At 36.2% G+C, this 24,991-nt stretch overlaps 2 protein-coding genes across 2 annotated transcripts in view; both read right to left on the bottom strand.

Moving 5' to 3' along the window:
• Positions 1 to 8,256, bottom strand: part of otog (otogelin) — a 46,064-nt gene extending 37,808 nt beyond the window's left edge. Inside the window, exons 1-6 of the mRNA XM_051114530.1 lie at positions 8,082 to 8,256; positions 7,585 to 7,642; positions 7,155 to 7,212; positions 3,202 to 3,274; positions 2,564 to 2,662; positions 2,318 to 2,475 (exon numbers count right to left, since the gene is read on the bottom strand). Coding sequence (XP_050970487.1) covers positions 2,318 to 2,475; positions 2,564 to 2,662; positions 3,202 to 3,274; positions 7,155 to 7,212; positions 7,585 to 7,642; positions 8,082 to 8,154 — 519 coding nt within the window. The 5' untranslated portion in view covers positions 8,155 to 8,256. The remainder of the gene's footprint in view (positions 1 to 2,317; positions 2,476 to 2,563; positions 2,663 to 3,201; positions 3,275 to 7,154; positions 7,213 to 7,584; positions 7,643 to 8,081) is intronic.
• Positions 8,257 to 19,208: 10,952 nt separating this feature from the next.
• Positions 19,209 to 23,480, bottom strand: slc22a18 (solute carrier family 22 member 18). The gene is made up of 10 exons (XM_051116196.1): positions 22,696 to 23,480; positions 22,065 to 22,162; positions 21,760 to 21,905; positions 21,537 to 21,669; positions 21,125 to 21,234; positions 20,891 to 21,001; positions 20,492 to 20,592; positions 20,288 to 20,389; positions 20,077 to 20,197; positions 19,209 to 19,850 (listed from the first exon to the last, which is right to left on the bottom strand). Exons 1-10 carry the CDS (start codon positions 22,789 to 22,791, stop codon positions 19,666 to 19,668), a joined length of 1,203 nt encoding a protein of 400 aa, XP_050972153.1. The 5' UTR covers positions 22,792 to 23,480; the 3' UTR covers positions 19,209 to 19,665.
• Positions 23,481 to 24,991: the final 1,511 nt, after the last annotated feature.

The raw sequence follows: 24,991 nt of genomic DNA, 5'->3' as shown, positions 1-24,991 counted from the left end.
CTGCTGTGCTAAGAGACATTTTGAAACATTTTATATTTGCACAAACCTTTTATGTCCTGTATATGTACTGTATTTATGTAAGATAATCAGCACTGATTTCAATGGACAGGACTCTATGAAGCTATTAATAAAGAAACATGGATGAATTAGAATGTAAAGAGTAGGATATGCTTGACATTTAAAAAAAAAAAGTATTAAAAGTGCTATATGCCACAAAAGAGAAATTAATCTACAACTGACAGGATGCTTCTTGTGTGCGCACTATGGCTATGTTCACACTGTCAGTTTTTGGGATTGACAGCTGCATTTACTTACAGGTGTGAGTCTCGAATCTCCCGTTCACACAGCAGCTTACAGAAGTGTCTCCAATACTGTCTGTATGTCTGTATGAACGTGTAATGGGAGTCAAGCCGTATTCCTTACCAGTTACCATACCAACAGTGACCAAAGTAACATGAAAGATGGCAACGTCCATAAAACTGAAAGTCTTTTCATTTTTTTTTTCAATCGAGCCATGAGTTCATTCATCAATCCTTCATTAACCGACAGCGGCTTTTATATTTTGGTGAAGAGCGAAGCATTTGAGTCGCGCAGAGAACATAAAACTGATGAAAGCGACTCCGGCGGAGACTGGATATAAATCTTTCAGATGACACACAGCTCATTTCTCCTTCACCGTAAATTACCAAAATCACACATGAAAGCACGCAACACACGAAGACACGTGTTTGTGCGGCAGAGCGGCTCTCTCTCACTGAATGACGTAATGGACAACTAGTTGTTCAGTCCTGTTCCGTTCCGTGTGTTCCGAGAATGCGCTTCTGAGTCCTGAAAATTTACTTACAAGCGTGAGTCTCAAAATGTCCTGTTCACACAGCAGCTTACAGTTGCTATTCAAATACTGTCTGCATGAACGTGCAACAGGAGTTAAGCCCGCATTCCTTACGAGTAAACATAGCAACAGAGACTAAAACAATATCAAAGATGGCGACGTCCGTAAAACTGAAAGCCTTATCACTTTCTGACACGACAAGAGTCCAATAGAGCCACGAGTTCATCCATCAAGTCATCATTTACCGACAGCAGCTTTTAAATTTGGGTAGAGAGCGGAGCATTTAAGCCATGCGCAGAACACAAAACTGACAGGACATCTCCGGTGGAGACCGGATATAAAACTTTCAGATGACATGCGGCTCATTTCTGTCACTGTTAGTTACCGAAACCGCAAATTAAAGCACGCAGCACACGGTAGACGCGTGTTTGTGCAGCAGAGCGGCTCTCTCACACTGAATGACGTGACAGACAACTAGTTGTCTAGTCCTGTTCCGTTCACACAGCACTTGTGTTCCGAGAATGCGGTTCTGAGCCCTGAAAATTTACAGGTGTGAGTTTGGTTATAGAATATGGTTGTCACACCTGTAAATAACTATACCGTGTGTGAACACAACCGTATTATGGACTCAAATACGGTATTGACAACGGTATTCTGCTGCTGTGTGAATGTGGCCAGAATGCGGTTGTCACACCCATAAATAACTGTACTGTGTGAACGTAACCGTATTAAGGACTCAAATACAGGACTGACAACCGTATTCTGCTGCTGTGTGAATGTGGCCTATGAGTGGAAAACTTACAAGAATAGTATTAATGCTGGATCACATTACATGATTGCCCCGATTTACAGTTTGGATAAGTCGATGCTAGCTGCTGAAAGTCAGAGCCAGTCTGCAGATTTGAGTTTTCACTGAAAATCGCATATGGCCAATTTTTCTCTGTGACTATTTACAAAGTCGGTAAATTTATGGTTTAGATTTTAAAGGAGTACTTTTTAATTATTTTGTACTGTTCTCTGAGGTCTCCTTATAACGTTATCAAGATTTTGACATAATAACATTTAGAAGTAATATTAGAAGACATTAGAAGTAATAGGCTATTTTCTGTCCTGTTTTTAACCCCCCTCATCAGAAATAGGCATGGTGGATTATAAACTCGGAAGTAAATGCCCACTGCTATGGGTGTTTACTCATTCACTCACTCAACTGAACATCACAGTGAAAGCTCTGCACAATCAATTCCATATTCCATAATATCTATATATTAATTCTACTGAAGAAAAACAAACATGTTTTTTAATAATATTATATAATTTTTACTGTGGCTGTTTTGGAAAAATGCATTAACCAAAAATGAAAAAAGGCTCTTTGGTCAAAAATTTTTCCAAGCCCTGGTGTAGTACATGTGGATTATTATTATTATTATACAGAAAATGATTGTAAAGTGAAATGAAAATTATTTTATGAACATTACTAGAAATCACCTGTATATGTACACTTGACCGAATGCTGTCTTCACAGTCTCTCACTAATGTGTAGCTGCATTTTCCAGGGAAGTAGTAATATAGTCCATCAAAGGTTTCATAGTTGTATTGTCCCCACGAGCGGCATGTCATCTCTCGCTCAAAGCCTAGGTTGGGGACTGAAACATTTTGTCTATTATTTGTCATGCCAAAACTCAGAGATGAATCTCAAAATGAGATTAAACTGCATGATCCACAGTACAGTACCTGTCTGGCAGTGTGTTCCAGTGGCCTGGTATAAAGTGCAGTTACAGGAGTCTGGATGGACACACCAACCCCCATTCAGACAAGGAGATGTACACTCAACTGTATAACACAAATAAAACACATTACATAGTGTGTGTTTCAGTGCATTTAAGTGTGTGTTTGGTATCTGGTAACTGAAGTGCTCATTGAAGCATTAAGATGAAGCCCGCTCTTGTGTGTAATGATGACACTCATCAGCCTGTTGAACAGATGTCTAGTGAAAGAGGGGGCAGTACCTTTCTCACATTTCAGATGAGCATAACTCATTGTTTGCAGATTATCATTACAAGAATTAGGTTTATGCATCACTTGCACACACAGTAATTATTAACATGTTATAATAGCTTACAATTATTAGTAAATGCATTGCACAAATAAAATAAGTATCACAAGCACATTCTTGTCCATTGACACAAACTATAACAAACAGTTCCTTACATACTAGCCCCTAAACATATGTGCAGGTGTCAACAAGACGTGCAAGCAAAAAAGAAACACACAGAGCTTTGTTCAACAGGGGGGGTGTGAAGAAAGACCCAAAACATACAAAGAGAACACTGGGCCTCCTAAAGTATTGTAACATTCTGCTCAGTTCTTACCGGTGGCTCTGCGGGGTGATGGCTTCTGTGCTTCTGTTTGCTCAGCTGATGATGTGTTGCTCTCTAAGAATCGCTTGTAAGAAAAATAATAATTTAAGTTAACATAGTTTGTTTAACAATGTTTGTCAAGTATATCAAAAAATATTGTGAACCAAATCTTAAGTCCCGCTAAATTTTCATCCCAAATTCAATGTTACAATGTTAAAAATGCCTTAAGTACAATTAAAATGTTATGTTTATGACTCATTAAAAATGATTATTGAAATGTTCATAAAAATATGTAAGCACATTAATGTTGTAGTATGCATACAATGGCTTTTTTTTTTTTTTTTTTTTTTTTTTTTACAGTATGTAACTTAAGGTCTGTTTACATCATGAAGGATAACTATGAAGATATCTATAACAATGTCTATATTAGCGTTCACACCAGCGGACTATCCACCTTATTTTAGCCATAAGAACAGGCACGCCCATTTGTAAATTTAATGTGCCTGGCTTCCGGTGTCATTCACTTCCAGCTATTTTTAACTGAACGCTTTGCTGCTTGATACTGCAAACTGGTGTGTCTTACTATATTATTTTAATGTATTATTTTAATTATGAACACACTGGTTTGTAGTGCAAACAGTATTACAGAACTTTGTTATGCTTCTTGTTATTTCCCTACAGTGGCTAATAAACCGTAAGTCTCACACATTCATAGAAAATGGCTTACTTCCGCATTAAAAAAAATAAGGTGGTTATGTTGCATTCCAGACAACTCGAAATTCAGATTTTTCCCACCTCCTACTTGGAAATAACGTCTGGAACACAGCTTGAAGTGGGATATCTGACCTGTGAACTCTACCCCAACCTCAGCAGGATGCGTCATTTGACATCACTGCTTCCAACAAGCATTATAGTTACCTTATGTCAAACTTAAAAACATTAGATATTAAGTTTATAAAATGATACCTTATTTTTATCGTTTTGTCAGCTGTTTTTAAAATGAAATAAGGTTTAGGGTTTTTTTCTTCTGTTTTTTCCATAATTATCAGAAATATCTTAACGTGACGTGTGATTGACTGGAACACACTGAAGTTCCAAGAGGAATATTTCAACTCGGATGTTCGTACTTCTGACCTTGTCTAGAACATGGCAATAACATTCTGTTAATTGTAATGACTTCTACTGCTTTAAATGTGCCTTAAAGCAGGAAAGATTCTGATTGGATGTCAGTGTATTTATCGTTCATCCATTGTGGTGAAAAAAAGTTTAGAAAGTGATTTCAACAGTATCGTTCCTATGTGCCGTTATCGTTATAGTTGTGACGTGTAGTCTTGCCACATTCCAGACAAAGTCGGAAGCGGGAACGGCCGAGTTTAAATGTCCCACTTCGAACTTCAGTGTGTTCCAGTCAATCACAGGTCACATTAACATATTTCCATCAATTATGGCAAAAACTGAAGAAAAAAAATGCTGCTTTTCATTTTAAAAACAGCTGACTAAAAGCTAAAATAAGTTATCATTTTATAAACTTAATGTCTAATGTTTTTAAGTTTAACATAAGGTAGCTTCACACTATGCTTGTTGGAAGCAGTAACGTTAAATGACAGGGTAGATCAGGGGTGCCCAACCCTATTCCTGGAGATCTACATTCCTGCAGAGTTTAGCTCCAACCCTGATCAAACACACCTGTCTGTAATTATCAACTGCTCCTTCAGATCCTAATTAGTTGGTTCAGGTGTGTTTGATCAGGGTTGGAGCTGAACTCTGCAGGAAGGTCGATCTCCAGGAACAAGCTTGAGCACCCCTGGGGTAGATCGATGCACAAGTTCACAGGTCAGATATTCAACTTCAGGCAGTGTTCCAGATGTTATTTCCAAGTAGAAGGTGGGAAAAATCTAAACCACGTCTAAAACCGTGTGGAAGCTGCTAAATCATATAAAGAAGGACTTAGTCAGCAGGAAAGGAGCGCAAAATTTTTGACAAACTAAAGTTAATAGGTGGTAAAGATACGTACAAGCAGTATTAATTAAGATATATGCCTAATATTTCACCTACCTGATCTTTGATAAGAACAAACACGAATGTTGTCAAGATTCTTGCGCTGGAAATCCTAGTTCAGTTTGGCCAACCACAAACACCTTTTGTTCCTTAGACGCACTCTTCTCAATAATTTGTTATAACTTTTGGCAGTCTATAATACTCCAAAAGTTTTTCTCGGTCCGACCGATTGGTACAGCCCAAAACATGACAATAAATGGCCATTTTCAGCAGCAATATTCGGCAAAATATGCGAGTTTCGTTCTGTTCAGTCAGTGGCATTGTTTATGCTCAGTGCCGCCAATGTGGCCGATTGATGATGCATCGTGAAAACACGATGATACAGGTTTAGAACGATTTTTAAAACTATATCTTGAATGAATCTAAATCTAATCGTCAGTAAAGAGGCATAACTCTAAAAGTCTGAGTCAGAATTTTGTGTATCTCTGGCTGTTCGTTTTAATTAGTTGACTAATTAAGTTTAGGTGAAAAACACAAAGTCTATCCCTCAACTACTTTAATTTGTTCTCATATATCGGATTAATTAAGAGCTCCAAGAACTAATTTATCCGGAGACCCAGACGCAGGACGCCACAGGGCAAATCTGAAATTCCAATCAAAGTCCTAATCCAATAAATCATTGTTCACTTGTACAGAACCTGGAAGCATGTGCTGCGCATAGCATGGATAAGAGTTTGTTATTACCGCAGGAGGGGGTACATGAGAGCGATTAGCGATTCACTTCACTTCAGAACTAAATAATTTTCTTATCTGACCGAAACCGTCTCTATTCTGCCCGCTTTTCCCCATCACACCTGATATCTGAGACTTCAATAATTTTATGTAGCTTACGAGGCTGCAAGGGAGATGTATTCTGACATAATGAACGGGGCCAGTGTGTCTCAGTGAATAGCGGCTCTGGGGAACGGCTGCTCCAGCTTTACCAATCCCGAGCGCCCAGCGGACACCTGAAACCGCTTTACTGCCTCCGAAATGACGGCTTTTGTCCCAAAGAGCTCAACAAAGCCAGCACTGGGGGATGTGTTTTCAGTGTGCGAATTAAACAATGAATTTCAGGGGGGGCAACTTCTTTTACAAGAAAATTCGCAAGGAATTTCTCAGGGCGCTATCTGTCGCGTTCACCTTGTGCGACGGATTTGGTGCGCACCTGACGCAATTCAACAAATGCAAAATACTTTAAAACAAACAACGAATTTTATGTTAGCCTACATATTAACGGGCCTATGTAATCTAAAATAAAAACATAACGACAGTGTTTCTGTTTTGTCAAAGTCAAACGCAAAGTGCTTGAGCAGCGTGTGAACTAGATTTTGCCCAAGAAAATATGTTCCATGACAAACGTGTATTCTAACATTCGTGGCTACTAAAATGTTTGAAGCCTCCGCAGAAACGAAACGTATATACGCTTGCTTCTGACCCTTCACAACCCAGGGATTCAAGCCTTAATTAGGGGGTCAGACTCCTAAATCCGTACAGAATTTGCGCCTCCCTTTTCTTCTTCAATTATTAAACACATAGCATCAGTAAAGACTGATGTCATTGTTGTTCAATAATGGGTCATGAAAAATTCTTCGACTCACTGAGCAAGGGGAGAAATTATTATTATTTTTTTTTATTAAAGTAATTGTTTTTTTTTTTTAAAATATATTTTAATATAATGTGTGGTAATTTAAACCGCATTAATTTTGTGCACAGCGCACTTTAATTAGATCCTAATTCACTCAGGCATTCTCACCATAACTTGTTTAACAAACTCAACCTTAAAAACTCGCTTTTATCACAGATCAAGAAAACACACCTTTTGCAAACACCTTGTTTTCTGTAATGTTATGCATTTAACCTCATGGCATTGCATTTAGCGCAGGTTTCCTGTGCGCTCTCTCAATGCATCGCTTCAGCTCTCCTACCTGCTCCGTTTGGGAAGCGGGATCCCATTTCTCCAGCATTATCCTGCTGCTTTCGCTGCTGCTGGGACACACAGAGAACAAGGAGCGGTTTGTTCCTCACACACAGCTAATCAGCACTTGTGTTAGACAGAAAAGCCAGAGACTCACAGGCGTTTCGGCTGAGCTTTGTCAGCCTGTTTCACAACTGTTACAGACCTGAAGACCTTTCATGTGATTTCATCAAACGTGCGGAAAATTAGCGCGGGTCAAGTATTGAGTCAGGATGTCAACATTTTAAAGATGCTTAAAATGTGCAAATAACGTTTACCATGTAAATTGTAAAACAAAACGTTTTTCCTTTATAAAAAAATTAAAAATGATAATACATTATAAAAACAAAAATACATGACGCACATCGGATAGACGCATAAATGTAAATATTATTACTCACTTTTCAGAATCATGCTGGTGTGTTAAATTCAGACTTTCAGTGCCCCACGTGATATGTGCTGAAAAGAAACAAATTATCATCACATTAGTGCACGATTTGTTCATGATTAGATCTCTTATTTAACATGTAAGACTTTGCATGTTATCTAAACTTTATCAAAAATTTAACAAACGGAATGTTTATATAATAAAAATAATATTTTTAAAAAGGTATATTATACATTACATTTTAGTTAAGGTTTTTAATACATTAAAATAACCTATTTAAAAATATATATAGAAATTAAGCGAAGAAATAATTAACAGACCATCTTACTACTCACCTTGATATATTAAGATAATGATTTTTGGCATATAGATCATTATATTTTATATTCATTTTTTTTTTTTTTTCAAAAATATGTAAATATATAATTTAACTATCTAAATGTGTTTTTCCTCTCAATATTGATTAGTTATTCTGAGCAGAACACATCAGTCCATCGTCATACTGCTTACCTTGATATATTAAGATAAAGAATAATAAATAGAGTAAAAAAAGTTTCTTTCCGGGAGTTAAAATAGGATCCATCCGTGACTCATGTGAATCACTTGAAATGGAATGAGATTCTCCCCTCACAGTCTTCCACCGATGGGCACTACCGACGCATATTCCCGTCTGACTGCAGCTGCTCCTGCGCTCTCACTCCTGTGTGTCCGCGCGCATCTCAGGTGCTGAAGATAACACCAGTCGCGCGCTCGCCCCTCATTAGCATAATATATGCTAATGGACAGCACTAATGCATACATACTCACAACTACAGAGAGAGCGAGACAACGGGAGGCTCCGCTGGAGGAAGAGAAGGCTTAAATGTTTATATTTCTGTCTTTTTTCATGATACAGTGAAAATTTAAATCAAAACTGCTGATGAGTCCTGACTCCCGAGCGATAGTTCTGAAGGTTTTAAAAGACTCATTTTCCTTAAAGGGATAGTTCACCCAAAAATGAAGATTCTGTCATTAATTACCCACTCTCATGTCATTGCAAACCCGTAAGACCTTCGTTCATCTTGGGACCACAAATTAAGATATTTTTGATGAAATCCAAGACCTTTCTGACCCTCCGTAGACAGCAATAGTACTACCACGGTAAAAGATCGTAAGGATCTCATTAAAATAGTCCATGTGACATCAGTGTTTCAACCGTAATTTTATGAAGCTACGAGAATACTTTTTGTGCAAAAAGAAAAATAAGTTTAGCCATGTGTGCAGTGTTCTGCTTGTAAACAAGGCACAGGGCAGGAGTGTTCTACATCAGCGGCATCACACGGATGCGTCGTGGTACTCTCCATATAGGAAATATTTTAAATGAAAATGTTTATGTTTTAAAACAACAGTGTAGCAATAAGATAACAGGGAATGCTCTTTGTTCCTTGTCCTTACCTACAGCTAGATTTTTTGGTCTTCTTTATTTAATATCTCTTGGGTTAAAGCATGGAAATTGGCCAAACTTAACTAGGATTTCCAAGTAAGTTGTGTATCCCAAAATTAAGGAAGTGTCTTACAAAATACTTCATATAATTTATCCTGCTAAGCATGATTTGGAAAGATTTAAGCTTAATATTTCATATACCTGTGAATTTTGTGGTCAAGAAAAATACACTATGTTACATCCTTTTTTTTATTGTATTTACTCAAGATTATTTTGGAAGGATTTGGAATTCTATATTAGCAGAAAAATGGAGTGTATGACAGAAATGCGTATATTTAATGTGCTTTTTTATACAGAACATGAACATTTGAATTTTAAAGAACAACATATGTGACCCTGGACTACAAAACCAGTCTTAAGGGTAAATTTTTTGAAATTGAGATTTAAACATTATACATACGTAAATATGCTTTCCATTGATGTATGGTTTGTTAGGATAGGACAATATTACACTTTAAAAAAAATCCTGTGGAAATTACAGTAACTTACTGGCAGCAGTTCACCAGTAACTTACTGTAAATTTACATACAGTAACAATATTTATATTTACAGTACCATTTAACTTTTAAATGTATTTATAGTATTATACTGCACTTGTACAGTTTTACTGTATTTTTTCTGTATTTTACTTGTAAAATATACAGTAATTTTATGGTCTTTTCTCCAGTTATATATTGCAGTACAAGAGAAAAAAAAAAAAAAGCAATGACAACTGTGTAACTTTTAATGTTTTTAATTGTTCAAATGTTGCAATAACCCTTGCAATAACATTACAATTTACACAGATTCATTTAAGACTCAAACAAAACAAAATTTTGTCATCATTTACTATGTAGCCAAAACACCTCTAGCCACGAGTTCACGCTGCTATTGGTCACACGGTTTCACGTGATACGAATTGGCAGGTCAGAGTTCAGGAAGCTTTAACCGTGCAATGCAGCGAAACGCCAACCTTTTGCACGCGTTTGCTTTTCTGAATGGAAGTCAATGGAACGAAAAGTGGTATCGACTGGGAGAATCTTGTCTTCACCGCACGCTACACGATTATTATAGAGAAGAAATACGCCTGAATCAACGCTCCAAACGAGCGATTAAGCGATGCGGCTACTACCATGAGTACACAAAACCATGTGCGATGAGTGTCTACTAGAGGCCAGCAACTTACGGATTCGCGGATTTGATGCAAGAAGAAGAGTCCGCCACTCCTGTCTTGTGGTGAGTGAGAAAATGTAATGTTAAACAACACCGCAACAAAAGTAGTAACGTTAGTAGTGGCAACCTCAATTAAATTGCTGCATGACCAAATGCCGGCGTAACCTGAAGGCCTAAATTAATTTTAATACACTGTAAATAACGCTGTTTGACAATTTTCAAATAAAAAAACTAGTATGATGCAAAATAAAAAAAAATAATTTTGAATAACACTGTTCATGGGATAATGATCGCTTTCTATCGTTTAAAATGCCGTAAATAACGCCATTTGACAATTTTCAAATAAAGAAACTAGTTAAATGCAAAATAAAAAAATAAATGTAAGTTAGGCTGTTTAGCGGATAATGAGTGCCGCAACTGACGTCACTTTCTTCGTTTAAAATGCCGCAAATAACGCCGCTTGACAATTTTTAAATAAAGAAACTAGTAAAATGCAAAAAAAAAAAAAATTCATTTAAGTTGCACCGTTTAGGGGATAATGAGTGCCGCAACTGACTGCGCTCTCCGTCATACAACACCGTTTAGGGCAGAACTGGGCAAGCTCTATCCTGGAGGGCCAGTGTTCCTGCAGAGTTTAACTCCAACCCTGATAAAACTCACCAGTTTGTAGCTTTCTAGTAAACCTGAAGACACTGATTAGCTTGTTCAGGTGAGTTTTATCAGGGTTGGAGCTAAACTCTGCAGAGACACCGACCCTCCAGGATAAAGCTTGCACACAACTGTGTTGTACGACAGAGAGCGCTGTCAGTTGCGGCACTCATTATCCCCCTAAACGGCGTAACTTAAATGAATTTTCGATAATGAGTGCCGCAACTGATGTCACTTTCTGTCATTTAAAATGCCGCAAATAATGCCGTTTGACAATTTTCAAATAAGGAATCTAGTAAAATGCTAAATAAAACTAAATAAATTTAAGTTACGCCGTTTAGGGGATAATGAGCGCCACAACTAACGCCGTTTTCTGCCGTTTAAAGCACCGTAAATAATGCCGTTTGACAATTTTCAAAACAGAAAACTAGTATGCAAAATGAATAAACTAATTTAAATTAAATTATGCCATTCTGACAATTTTGAAATAAAAAATCTAGTCATATGGAAAATAAATAAAAAAATAATTTTTATGGATTTGCGTCTGTAGTCAATTTGCTGTCTTGGATGGTGGTGGATAACGTTGGGTGGTGAGTGCTGTCCCATCACACCATATCTATGGGAATGAGCCAAGGCATCAGGTGGTGTGACTGTCTCACTCGCCCAACGTTCACCTGAAGCACTCTTACCAAATGTATGCAACTATTTGCATCAGAAAAATCTGTAGTGGAAGGGGATTGTGGGCTCCAAAAGCTTCGAAATACTTCAAAAATTCCCTGGAATTAGTGCTTTTAGACACATTTAGACTCATGAGATTTTGAACAGTAAGATTTGTGATGTTTTTAAAGAAGTCTCTTCTGCTTACAAAGCCAGCATTTATTTTATCCAAATTACAGCAAAACCGTTACATTTTGAAATATTTTTAATATTTGAAATAACTGTTTTCGACTTGTATATTTTAAAAATCTGATTATTCCTTTGATCAAAGCTAAATTGTCAGCATTACTCCAGTCTTCAGTGTCACATGATCTTTTAGAAATCATTCTAATATGCTGATCTGCTGTTCAAGAAACATTTATTATTATTATCAATATTTAAAACAGCTGAGTACATTTTTTTTCCAGGATTCTTTGATGAATAGAAAGATCCAACGATCAGCATTTATCTAAAATAAAAAGCTTTTGTAACCTTATACCATTCAAAAGCTTTAAGTCAGAAATAATGGGAATTATTTTATTTAGCAAGGATGCTTTAAATTAATCAAAAGTGATGATAAAGACATTTGTAATGTTACAAAAGATTTCTGTTTCAGATAAATGCTGTTCTTCTGTTCAAAAGCAACCTGAAAAAAAATTATACTCAGCTGTTTTTAACATCATAATAATGATAATAATAATAATAATAATAATAATAATAATAATAAATTTTTTTTTTTGAGCAGCAAATCAGAATATTACAATGCTTTCTGAAGGATCATGTGACTGGAGTAATGATGCTAAAAATGTAGCTTTGAAATCACAAGAATGAATTATATTTTAAAATGTTTTCAAATAGAAAACAGTTATTTTAAATAGTAAAAATATTTAAGAATTTTACTGTTTTTACTGTACTTTGGATCAAATAAATGCAGGCTTGGTGAACAACATTAAAAAACATTTAAAAATCTTACGATTCAAAAACTTATGACTGGTAGTGTACAGTTTTATATATATTGCGTTTTTTATTTTATTAGGATTCTGCTTGTTTTTTCTCCTAATTAGCTTTTTTTATATTGATATCTAATGGCTAAATGCTGCTTTAATATGTTTTGTAGAGTGCGGAAGAATATGGCCTGATATGGATCACCTCAGATTTAATATCTGTGGCGATTGTCATCGGCATCTTTTTTCAGAAGTAAGTGCATCTCTTTTATGTCCTTCAAGTTGTTTCTTAATGCTTTTTAATACTGGAAGCTATTTTGCTGTGCCAGTAGTGGCTTTAGACACTCTGTCTCTCAGTCTGTATACTTACACAATCAGTGGTCAACAGTCCAGTCTTATTACCAGCACTGACATCACTCAATATGCAGGGGAAAATGTGGCACAAAAGTTGTTGTAGTTGTTGTAGGCTCTGTGAATGTTCATTCCTCAAAAAAAAAAAAAAAAAAAAAAAAAAAAAAAAAAAAAAGACCTCCAATATTGCCCCCTATTGGACAAATCTGCCCTGTGAAACTCAGGCTAATAAGTTTTATGTTTGTTTCATCCCTCAGAGATCAACAACAGTGTTGGGAGCACAGATGAGCTCTCCGCATACACAGGAAATGGATTGGGCGTGTATGTACGCGATGACATCATGACACCCGCACATCACGCAACGAAACTTTACTGACGACTTGAATCCATTTTATGGAGCTCAAAATAATTAATTTAGACTGTACTCCACTGATTCAGTGTTCTGCTTTGATGCCTTACATACTGATGTATTTTTTTTCTGCATTGAACCGTATTTAAAATGGCGCAGAGTTTTTGTAAAGTTTAGGTAATAAAAGTGTCCTATTATTAGTGTTTCTGAAGAACAGATCTGAAGATGAATGGATTTTATGTTAAAGCATGCAGAAATCAGATTCAGAGATTCAGAGCCCTTGTAAACCTTGACTGATTTATTTTTTATTTATTTTATTTTTGTAAAATATCATTTGCTTGCTGATGATTCGTATACAATTGCACTAGCCTAAGATCAGTTTTTTTCTACCTTGCTATGTCGATGTCTTTTTAAGTGATTTGTTTTGTATTAAAATCTCGGAATTGCATTGTGTTTTTCATGAGGTTAAATGGGTTTTAAAGGTAATTATTGATGGAAATTAATCAGTATCCACCTTATTTTTCCTGTAAGAGCAGGCATGGCCATTTTGTAAATGGCCAAGTCTAGCTTCCGCTTTTATCCGCATCAAGCTATTTTTTAGCTGTACAAAACAGCTTGCAATATTGCAAATTGGTGTGTCTTACCATGCTATTTTAATGTATTATCTTAAAGGCGTCATCGGATGCTAAGTTCACTTTTACATGTTGTTTGAACATTCATGTGTGTTGGCAGTGTATGTACAAATCTACCCTGTAATGATAAAAATCAGTGGTTTTTAATTGATCTGTAAAAATAATATCCCCTTTTTCAAATCGAGCCGTTCTCAGATGCCTGTCAGTGTGCCGTCACACCCACAGAGGCCGCTCCACAATAGTTGATTGACATGAGGGTCTTACCTCAGATCAGCTGTAACAGTCCAACCTCCATGTTTTGATGCCTGAGCAGGGATGTAAGTTAGACAAGAATTGAGCGATTGAGGTGTTGTGTTGCTGGATGTAATAATGAACGTAGTGGTCGTCATTTACTCATCTGAGTAACTCACCTGAGCAGCTGAAGATGCAGTGGATTACATTTGTTTGTGAAGGGAATGCGCCTCCCGATCTACATAAATGCGTCTATGTTCACACAAATCATTCATGATCCAGCTTCACTTACAGCAGAAGTGAGTATAAGGTTTTTTTTTTTTTTAATAATCTTTGCGGTCGCTTTTCCTAACAATGTGCTAGTTAGCAAGTTTGGCGGCTGAAGTAAACAGGCTCGTCACTCCACAAAGTGAAGAGAAGGGCGGGGTGAGCAGAGCTCATTTGCATTTAAAGCAGCCTCGACCAGAATGAGATGATTTTTGCAGAGCTGATTTTGGCAAGGTAAAAAGGGTGTTGTTTTACAAAACCATTGAGAATTTTTAACCAAAGTATATTAGAGACTTTTCGTTAAGACCCTGAAGAATCATATCAACTTGTGGAAAATGGGCATCCGATGACCCATTTAATTATGAACACACTGGTTTGTATTGCAAACAGTTTAACAATTTTACGCACTCTGTTATTCTTCTAATTATTTCCATATAGAGTGTTTTCACGATGCATCATCAGTCAGCCATATTGGCAGCACTAAGCCTAAACAATGCCACTGAACAAAACTTGCATATTTTGCTGATTATTTCTGCTGAAAATGTTAATTTATTGTCATGTCTTGGGTTGCCTTGTGTGCATTCTCCTTGCTAGTCTCTTTAGTCTTGTTAAAGCTTTCTAGTCAGTATATTTTGTCCTGTCTTGCTGTCCCCCTTCTGTCTTGCTAGATTCTAGTTTTTATTTTGTTTTTGGGTATTGTCTATAGTCTAGTCCCAGTCTTTTTGGTTTAGTTGTTTAACCTTTTGATTTTTATTTTCATCTAGTTTTCAGCAAGGCTGTTGTCTTGCTTTTTATTTATTTTGTTTGTAGTTCTAGTCATTTGCTTCTAGCTTTTTCTATTGTTATCGTTTTTGTTTTTGTAAATTTAATAAGTAATTATTTCTAGAACTCAAAATTACTTTTGTTCTGCCTTTTCAGTTTCATTTCTTTATTCTCCCTAGTCATAGTTTTTTGCAAGTTTGCTTTTGGTTTGTGTTATCTCTTGTCTTTCTTGTTGTCTTGTCTTTGAGTGTGTTTGTCAAGTTGGTTCCTGCCCTGTTTCCTGAGCCCTCCCTGGTCGCTGCTGCTTCTGGCCTGACAGTCGTTCTGGTGCTTCCAGAGTTACTACCCCAGCACCAAGCCTGTGGTTCCTTGGGCTCCTACCTATTACCCTTTGCCACAGAGTCTGGTCATCCTCGACCAGCCCGTTAACCCTGTTGTGTGACCTGGCCTATTGTGTGGACTGTCTTACTGCCTCATCCCTCTGTGTCTCCAGTTCTGTCAATAAATTGTTCCCCTGCTCATTCTGCATTTGGGTCCTCTCTTGCCAAACCCTGACAAAAATAGTACTCTCCATAATGGTGGAGGACTGTCCCATGAGAGAAGAAATTATTCTATAATAATAACATTAATAATAATTTGAAATTATTTTTGTTTTCTCTGCGCACAAAAAGTATTCTGAAAGCTTCATAAAGTTACGGTTGAACCACTGATGCCACATGGACTATTTTAATGGACTATGTCCTTACTATCTTTCTGTGCCTTGACTATAGTAGTAACCTTGCTGCCTATGGAGGGTCAGAAAGGTCTTCTTACTGATATGCTACTTAAACTTAAAGTTATTATTATTCTTCTGAGACTAAATTTTCTGACTGCTACTCCTCCTAGAGCTTTAACTCTACAAACTCCAAACTCAGCCCAGATCTTCAGACTGGTCTGACTCGAGTTGCTATATCTTTTCTAACTGATCCGACTTACAGTTTTCCTAAAAATCCCGATTAAAACTGGGAAAAATCCCATAGACTTACATTGACGGAATGTTCAAATGAGCCAGCACTATTCAAATTTCAACTGTCAAAACTCCCAGAATCCTTTGAGACTCAATCAAGCTTCCCTTCTATGTACTGTATTTCTAATCCATTTAAACTCATTCAAACTCTATCTATCTATCTATCTATCTATCTATCTATCTATCTATCTATCTATCTATCTATCTATCTATCTATCTAACCATTACTATCTATCTATCTATCTATCTATCTATCTATCTATCATTACTATCTATCTCTATCTATCTATCTATCTATCTACTATCTATCTATATCTATCTATCTATCTATCTATCTATCTATCTATCTATCTATCTATCTATCTATCTATCTATCTATCTATCTATCTATCTATCTATCTCTATCTATCTATCTATCTATCTATCTATCTATCTATACTATCTATCTAACCATCATATCTATCTATCTATCTATCTAACCATTACTATCTATGGCTAGCAACCAGAATCATGCTAGCAACTTTGTTAATCATGCTAGAAACATGCTGCATGCTAATCATGCTAGAAACATTTGCTAATCATCCTAGAAACATGCTAGCAACTTTGCTAATCATGCTAGAAACATGCTAGCAACTGGCTAATCATGCTAGAAACATGCTAGCAACTTGCTAATCATGCTAGAAACATGCTAGCAACTGGCTAATCATGCTAGAAACATGCTAGCAACTTTGCTAATCATGTTAGAAACATGCTAGCAACTGGCTAATCATGCTAGAAACATGCTAGCGACATGCTAATCATGTTAGAAACATGCTAACTTTAATCATGCTAGAAACATGCTAGCAAACATGCTAATCATGCTAGAAACATCATGCTAGAAACATGCTAGAACATGCTAATCATGCTAGAAACAACTTTAATAACATGCTGCAGCAACATGCTAATCATGTTAGAAACATGCTGCTGCTAATCATGTTAGAAACATAGCAACTTTAATAATCATGTTAGAAACATGCTAATCATGCTAAAACCTCCATGGTAATCCTACTTAGAAACATGCTCCGAACGGGTCATCGAAACCCGGGTCTTCATGGGATGGGAGGCGGACGCTAGAAACTAACAAGGAGGCTGCTAATCATGCTAGAAACATGCTAGAACTGCTAATCAGTCATGCTAGCGACATGCTAAGTGCATCTCTTGAGATCTGGGAATGAGGTTAGAAACATGCACAGCACTTGCTAAACATGCTCTGAAACATAGAAACTAGCAACATGCTAATCATGTTAGAAACATGCTAGCAAATGGCTAATCATGCTAGAAACACATGCTAAGCAACTTGCTAATCATGCTAGAAACACTGGCTAATCATGCTAGAAAGCAACGACATGCTAATCATGCTAGAAACATGCTAGAAGCAACTTTGCTAATCATGTTAGAAACATGCTAGCAACTGGCTAATCATGCTAGAAAGTCATGCTAAACAACATGCTAATCATGTTAGAAACATGCTAGCAACATGCTATGCTAGCGACATGCTAATCATGAAACTAGAACTTTGCTAATCATGCTAGAAACATGCTAGTGAATGCTAATCATGCTAGAAACATGTTAGCGAACATGCTATCATGCTAGAATCATGCTAGAAACATGCTAGAAACATAGCGACATGCTAATCATGTTAGAAACATGCTAGCAACTTTCTAATCATGTTAGAAACATGCTAGCGACATGCTAATTAGAAACATAAACATGTTAAAAACATGCTAGCAACTTTCCTAATGTTAGAAACATAGCAACTTTCTAATCATGCTAGAAACATGCTAGTGACATGCTAACATGCTAATCATGTTAAAAACATGCTAGCAACTTTGCTAATCGTGCTAGAAACATGCTAGTGACATGCTAACCATGCTAGAAACATGCTAGCGACATGCTAATCATGTTAGAAACATGCTAGCAACATGCTATCAACATGCTAATCATGCTAGAAACAGCTAATCACTAGAAACAACTAGTAACATGCTAGTAACTTGGAAATAATGTTAGAATCATCTATCTATCTATCTGTCGATTGATAATCTGACCAATACTATCTATCTATCTATCTATCTATCTGACAGACTACATTCAAACTTTAAAACTTTAAAAATATTTCAGACTGAAAACCATCCAAACTTAAAACTTCTTAAAGTATTTAAACTTTTGAAACTTCTTAACTTTTCAAACTTTTCAAATTTTTTAAAACTTTCTGGTCCGGCTTTCTCAAGCCAACTTAAAGTTTGTCTTGACGAACTTTGCTAAAAAATGCTGTGTGAAATATGGACAAACCCAGCAGCTGGGTTAAATATTTAACCTAACCTTCTTGGTAGTTGCTTAGAAATTACTATATTTCTTGTTTAAAATGAACCCAAAATATGTTGGAAATTAACATTTATTAATTTGTTAAATAAATGAACGTTCTTTCATAAGTTGAATAAATAATGACATACACATTTTATTTTAAATAGCTTATTAATAAATGTTCACCTTTTGAATATTGCTGATGCCTCTAGTCATTATGTGTCTGATTTTTAATTTGCAACTGATTTTGGGTTCATTTTAATCCAGCCATATAGTAGTTTTTAAACAATAGTTGAGTTAAATAAAACTACCCAGAAGTTTGGGATAAGCATTTAACTTAACTGCTGGGTCAAAACAACCCAGTTACTGGGTTTGTCAATATTTCACCCAGCATTATTTTTGTGTGTTCATCTTTGTCTTTAATTATATGAAAACAGATGCAACGGAAGTGAATGATAACTGAGAGTGTCTGTGCATTATGTTTAACTTCTTCCTAATAAAGAAAATTCTTGAAACATTATTTTTGGAAATCCAACTTGTTGTGAAAAACAGAGTATGTACCAGTGATGTGAACCTGTCAATAATATGCATGTCCTGTGAAGCTAAACATGGAAAAGAGTGGACAGATTTTATTCAAAATGTGAAAAGGGGTTATCTCTAACATTAGAACAGTGTCAAAATAAAATGTTCACATTTAATCTAACAAATTTGTGGTACTCTGAAGCACTTGGCAGGAGCTGCAGTGCAGAAGAACAATATAAATATGGAGAATAAAATTAAATAAAACATATTTTACTTAATATTCATTTATAGAGTTTCAGATACAAAATTATGAATTACGGATCATGATGTTCTACAAATGCAACATCATTATAATGAATAATTACTGTATAATATTGAGATGATAAAAGACAGATAAAAGCATACTGCACTGCTTTGTACTGACCTACAGTAGACATTTACATGCCAGCTTCTTTTTTTAAATATAAAGCTTCATAAAAAAAATCCTGAGCTACCTTGTGATATAAAGAGGAATGATTTGACAGTAACGCAAGATATTTTAAATGTCTATGGTATTACATAACTGAAATCAGATGGATTATTTGTGACTAAGTCCTTCCCCAGTGTGCGAGGAGGTAAGTTTAATGCCCGTAGTTTGTTGTAAACTGCCTTCTCTCAAACAATAAGGCCATGAACAGGACAGTCATAAACAACTCATGCATTTCACAATTTTTATGGTCTGTGTGGATGTGAGCGCCCTCCAGTGGCTAGAAGAAAGCTAAAAACAGCAGCATTAATGACACACTGGATGTATCCGAAGGATGGCACACCGTATGTCTCATAGAGGTATCCTCCAATGGTTGGGCCCACAGTTCGTAAAAGAGACTGCACCGACGCACACAGACCCAGCATGGTTCCTGAACACACCACACAAACAAGGCACATACTGCTTGAGTTTTTTTCCCTTTTCAAGTGCTTATATAAGCCTACAACCAACTGATGCTTAATTCTAACAGTGAAATCCTGTTTTATTAAAAAAAAATATATTGTTGATATAAACATGTAAAGGATAAACTAATCCAACAAACAAACAATCGCCACAATTTTTACATTTAGTGCGTTATGAAAATATTTGTGGATTACCTGTGTCAGCTGGAGACACACTCTTGGTCAACATGCTATCTGTGATGATATTGAAGACACTCAAAGACAACATCATCGGTATCACGATTAAACAAAAATGAAACACATTGGTCATCAAAGCCTGAAAAACACACAAAATACACGTATATTTAACATACACACTGTGAGACCAGTCACACAAAAAAGGGAAATGTCTGCAATATCAGTTTACCTGTGCAAGGCCCACTGCACTGGACAGCGCAACAGAGACCAGCAGTAAAGTATACTCTGAAAATCTAGACGAAAGACGCCCAATTACAGCACCTTGGATTACCTTAAACAGCAAGATACCAGCGTCACTTGTTGCACAGCAGTCCTTTAATCCAAAACTATTTATATTGCATGTGATTGATAAGTAGTGTGCATGTGTTTATACCATTTGTACTATGCCAAAGTAAGCCATCAGATAGCCATTCTCCTCTGCCTTCAGTTGGAAGAAGTTCATGGCAATGATGGAGAACATAACTTGAAATATACCTATATACAATAAAACCGACATATAAAAAATGTGTAAAACAAAACATAAGACAACATTTACAGTCATGATTTTTTTCTTCTATCCACAAGTTTCCTACGCCCCATGAGGCCTTGTGTCAAAAGTGGGAGTGTCTTCCGGTTCAAAGTAAACAAGCGGGACGTGACACTCATTCATTCAACATTTGACAGGAGTGACAGGCAAATGAAGCCTCGTGAAGCACAGAGACATGTTATTAATATTTATTAATATTTGTTTCAATATGTTTCACAAATGGTAATAGTTAAATTGTGGGCACACCTGTTGGTAATCCAGAAATAATCTTCACTGTAAAAGTCTTTGCAACACCAGGAAACTTCATCAGTCTAGTAATCTCCCCCAGATTAAACACGGAATTTGATGATCCCTTCTCTAAACAACAATGAAAATGATAATAATCATACAACTCATATATATATGACATTTAATAATATATAACATTATCGTAATGCTGCAAAAAACATGTAATAATATATGACAATCAAATAATCATACTGTTACTCTCCGGAACGGTTTGTGTTTTGGTCTGTTTAGGGATGAATTTCAACACCAACAGCAAGGAAACAAAACTCCCGACAGCCGCAAAAGATGCTGCAAACTTTTCCCTGCAAAACACACAAAAACACATAACCATTGGTATTTAAATCTGTTTTACTGTATCAGTGCTGTTTTCATTTTATCTTCTTGTGATAAACAACATGATTAGGTCTTGTTTTTCAAAAAAAAAAAAAAAAAAACAATTTCAGAGTACAACTGGTAAAATTTTGTACTAGTGGATTCATTTATTCATCAATAATTCTGAAAAAACTGTAGTACTGTTTCCAGGAAAATATTAATGTTTAACGTTTTCTGACCACTATCTTGTGAGACTGAAGACGCAGTACTGGCAGCACACAGTGTGTCCTACCCAAAGCGTGTGCTGAGGGTCCCACCCAGTGATGATCCTGCAATCATGCCAATGCCAAAGCAGAGGCCGAGTTTCCCGAGAGCATCTGCTCGCTTCTCATTCTCTGTCAGATCTGCTACCACCATTTGAGCACCTGCACACAAATACAATTGTACTCACGTACCTGTATACAGTGTGTCTGAGTTACGTATACAGTATGTAAGAGTGTACAAGCATGCGTTACCTGGCAGTGCGTGCATGAAAATAGCAGGTAGTTTGTGCACAAAAAGCATGAAAGTGTTGTCTGCCACTGTCAACAGCAGGAAATAAACCACTGACGCCAAACAAGACACAGAGAGAGCTGCACGTGCTCCGAATATATCTGCAAACCTGAAAAGACAAACATAAAGTATGTCAATAAACAAAATCACTATTATACAGTGGCTATTTTAATTACATAACTAAAATAAGATGTTAAATAAATTTTAGACACAAATAATTTATCATTTCTATACACAACACACACACAAATGAGTTCTGACTGCTTACCTTCCATAAATAGGGCCTCCAAGCAGCTGAATCACTCCAACTGTGGTCTGCAGATACCCGAACCAAATAGTATCGAACCCGAGCCTCCTCGCCAAATACTGTTACAAAGAAGACAACACTGAACAAGCAAGGCAAACCATCTATTGTAACTGTTTTCTTTCTGTCTTAGCTGACAGAGTAGGCCAAAAAACATGACCTGCTATACATTACATTTACATTATTTTCCAGATGCTTTTATCTAAAGCAAGTTACTATATGAAGAATGTCACAAACATGAAATGCATCTGAATAATAATAATAATAATAATTGTATAGAATAATATAAATACAAATATATATATTCAATTTTCTACTGCTGAATGATACAAACCCTTTTAATAATACTTATATATATTCTATTAAATTATAATTTATCATAGAAATTGTATTATATAAAAATATAAAATTAAATATAATGTAAATATAATTAGTTCAAATGATTAAAGACTTAATTAGTTGCTGGAATATGGTGTCAAACGGCAGAACACAGCCCAAACCCCTGCAGATATACACTCCAGAGCTCAGCCAAATCGATTCAAATGTTGTTTTATTAAACATTTGATCCCAAATGAAGTCGAAAAGCAAGACAAACCGGTGTTATGGAGAACTGGAGGAAGAGCCAGGTGATGTCCAGGGCTGCGATGAGGTAGGTGATGTAAATCACTTTCTGCTTTGCTGCAGGTTCCATGATTCAGATCGCTGAAGTTATACTGGATCTCAGCTTTAGCTTTTACTTCCCACGATAGGTCTCCTTCCGCACGATCTTCTCCTTAAACGGGTAAACTGAAAGCATCTGCTTCAACGTGTCTGAAAGTCTTGACAGGTACAAATTATAACCCTTAACGCTTTACGGCTTTATCCCGCTATAGTAGCGGTGACAAAGCATAATTTGATGTGAGGTAAAGGTAAAGGTTAAGCCGAGGAGCGCACAGAGCTGAACTTCAACCGGCACTGAAACTATCAACAGGTTGAAGGACTTTGAGCCGTTTCAGTTTCGCTGAAGCTCTGCTCGATGAGAACGAAAGGGTTTATACGGGTTTGAAAGTATAATATAACAACTATTATTATTTATATAGAAGTAATAGTTCATATAAAGATATTAAAATCTCCAGTCGTTTCATCTCCGCACAAGTCCACGGATCATATTTACGTAGGAGGAGTCTGTAAACTGTCCGACTTCACATGTTATAGGTTTGGGTTGTAAAAAGTAAAAGTGTAACGCGTATAAAGTGCTAACATAAAAACATTAATACACAGTCCTCGCCATTTTGTTGTGGATAACATCAAGGAAATTCCTCCTCCTTTCTGTGTCGTGAACACTGGAGGCGTGACTAAACCTACCACGATCTCTTGTGGAGAACTATTGTGACTGAACGGGGAAAAATTGCAGATGAACTGACACCAGAGAGACTGACCTAGAGAGAGCAAGTAGTACTCGATATCACAAGAGCTTATTGTTGAGAATGAGAGCGGTGCTGTACGCAGAAACGTCACTAAAGGTCGCTTCATTTTTACGTAATAAAGCCGAGAAATATTTAACAGGGGGGGAAAACCCGATAAAACCATCAGAGGAAATTCTAATGGTTTCCACTAGATTACAAACCATCAACTTTTAACTATTAAAACCATTAAAAAATGCTTTTGTGTAGTGTGTTTTTGGACATATTCCCAGGGCTCTCAAGTTTTAGAAAAAGTTTGAAGTGAGATTATATCTGTTAGGAGAGGAGCCCCTCCGCCCCACGCAATTCTCTCCAGTTTTTGCTAGAAGTTAAATTTTATCTATTGGTCATAATTGACCAGCACAAAATAGAAACTATAACAACTGGTAAGTTTGATTAAAGTCAAATTCATAAAAAATAAAATATATTTCAAAAATACAAACGTATCAAAAATCAAAGGAAATTTGACCCCAAATGAGCCAATAAACAGCAGTGCTCAAAATACATACTCTGGGCCTACACATACAGTATTGTAGAACTTGCCCTGAGCATGTCAAGCTGTGTGTGTGAGAGAGAGAGAAAGCACATATTTCAGCTTATGAATGGCATTTTGTTTTGCAAGTGTTTGTTGCACATATTGATGCCTTGATGACAGTGGTTTGGGCTCAAACTTAACTAGTAACTAGTTACATGTAATGGAATTACATCGTTTAATTACAAAATAATTGTAACTAATCGGTTACAGTTGCTGAGAAACAATGTATAGTTAAATTACAGTTACTTATGAAAATCACATCTGAACATTTTCACACAGATTTGATTAATTTCTTTCCCAAATTGCATTGACTGCTCTAAAATATGAGACAAAACGTTTCAGAAGTTTATCACACAAAATAGGACACATGCTTATGCAATAACTGATTTATTTACATATTTGGGTTTATGTATATGCTTTATTTTTTACGATTAACTGCAAGGATCTGATTATAAAAATGGTATTATAGCTACTAAACTATATCTTCTGATTTTAAATCTGTATTTAACCTAACCTAGGTGCTAAAGTCTGATTTTGTGGCGGTTGTTATTATAATCTTAAGTCAAGTGATGAAGGTAAGTCTGACAGTAATCAGTGTTGAGTGCTACTGTAAGGTTAAGGTTAACCCTGCATGCTTTAAAACTTTCAAAAGGATTAACAGTTGAAAACATTAGTTAGAAATTTAGAAAAGTAGTCCATTTGGATAATTTGGCTGTTTTTATCAGATTTACCAATTATCCAGTCCTTTCCTTAGTTTCCAGTAGCCAAAACTTAGTTAAAGCTGTTGAGAGCTAATAATTTTGCATGCATTAATTTAGTCGAAAACAAACAATTCTAATTTCAGATATTTGCTGGTAGGTGGCATTTAACTGTCAAAACAGCTATGAACTCCCCCTGCAAGCCTGCGCCTCGTC

Source organism: Labeo rohita, chromosome 7, assembly GCF_022985175.1.
Source record: "Labeo rohita strain BAU-BD-2019 chromosome 7, IGBB_LRoh.1.0, whole genome shotgun sequence".
Classification (NCBI taxonomy): Eukaryota; Metazoa; Chordata; class Actinopteri; order Cypriniformes; family Cyprinidae; genus Labeo; species Labeo rohita.
The sequence above is the reverse complement of the archived record's forward strand: the minus strand, read 5'-3'. Positions and strand labels throughout refer to the sequence as shown.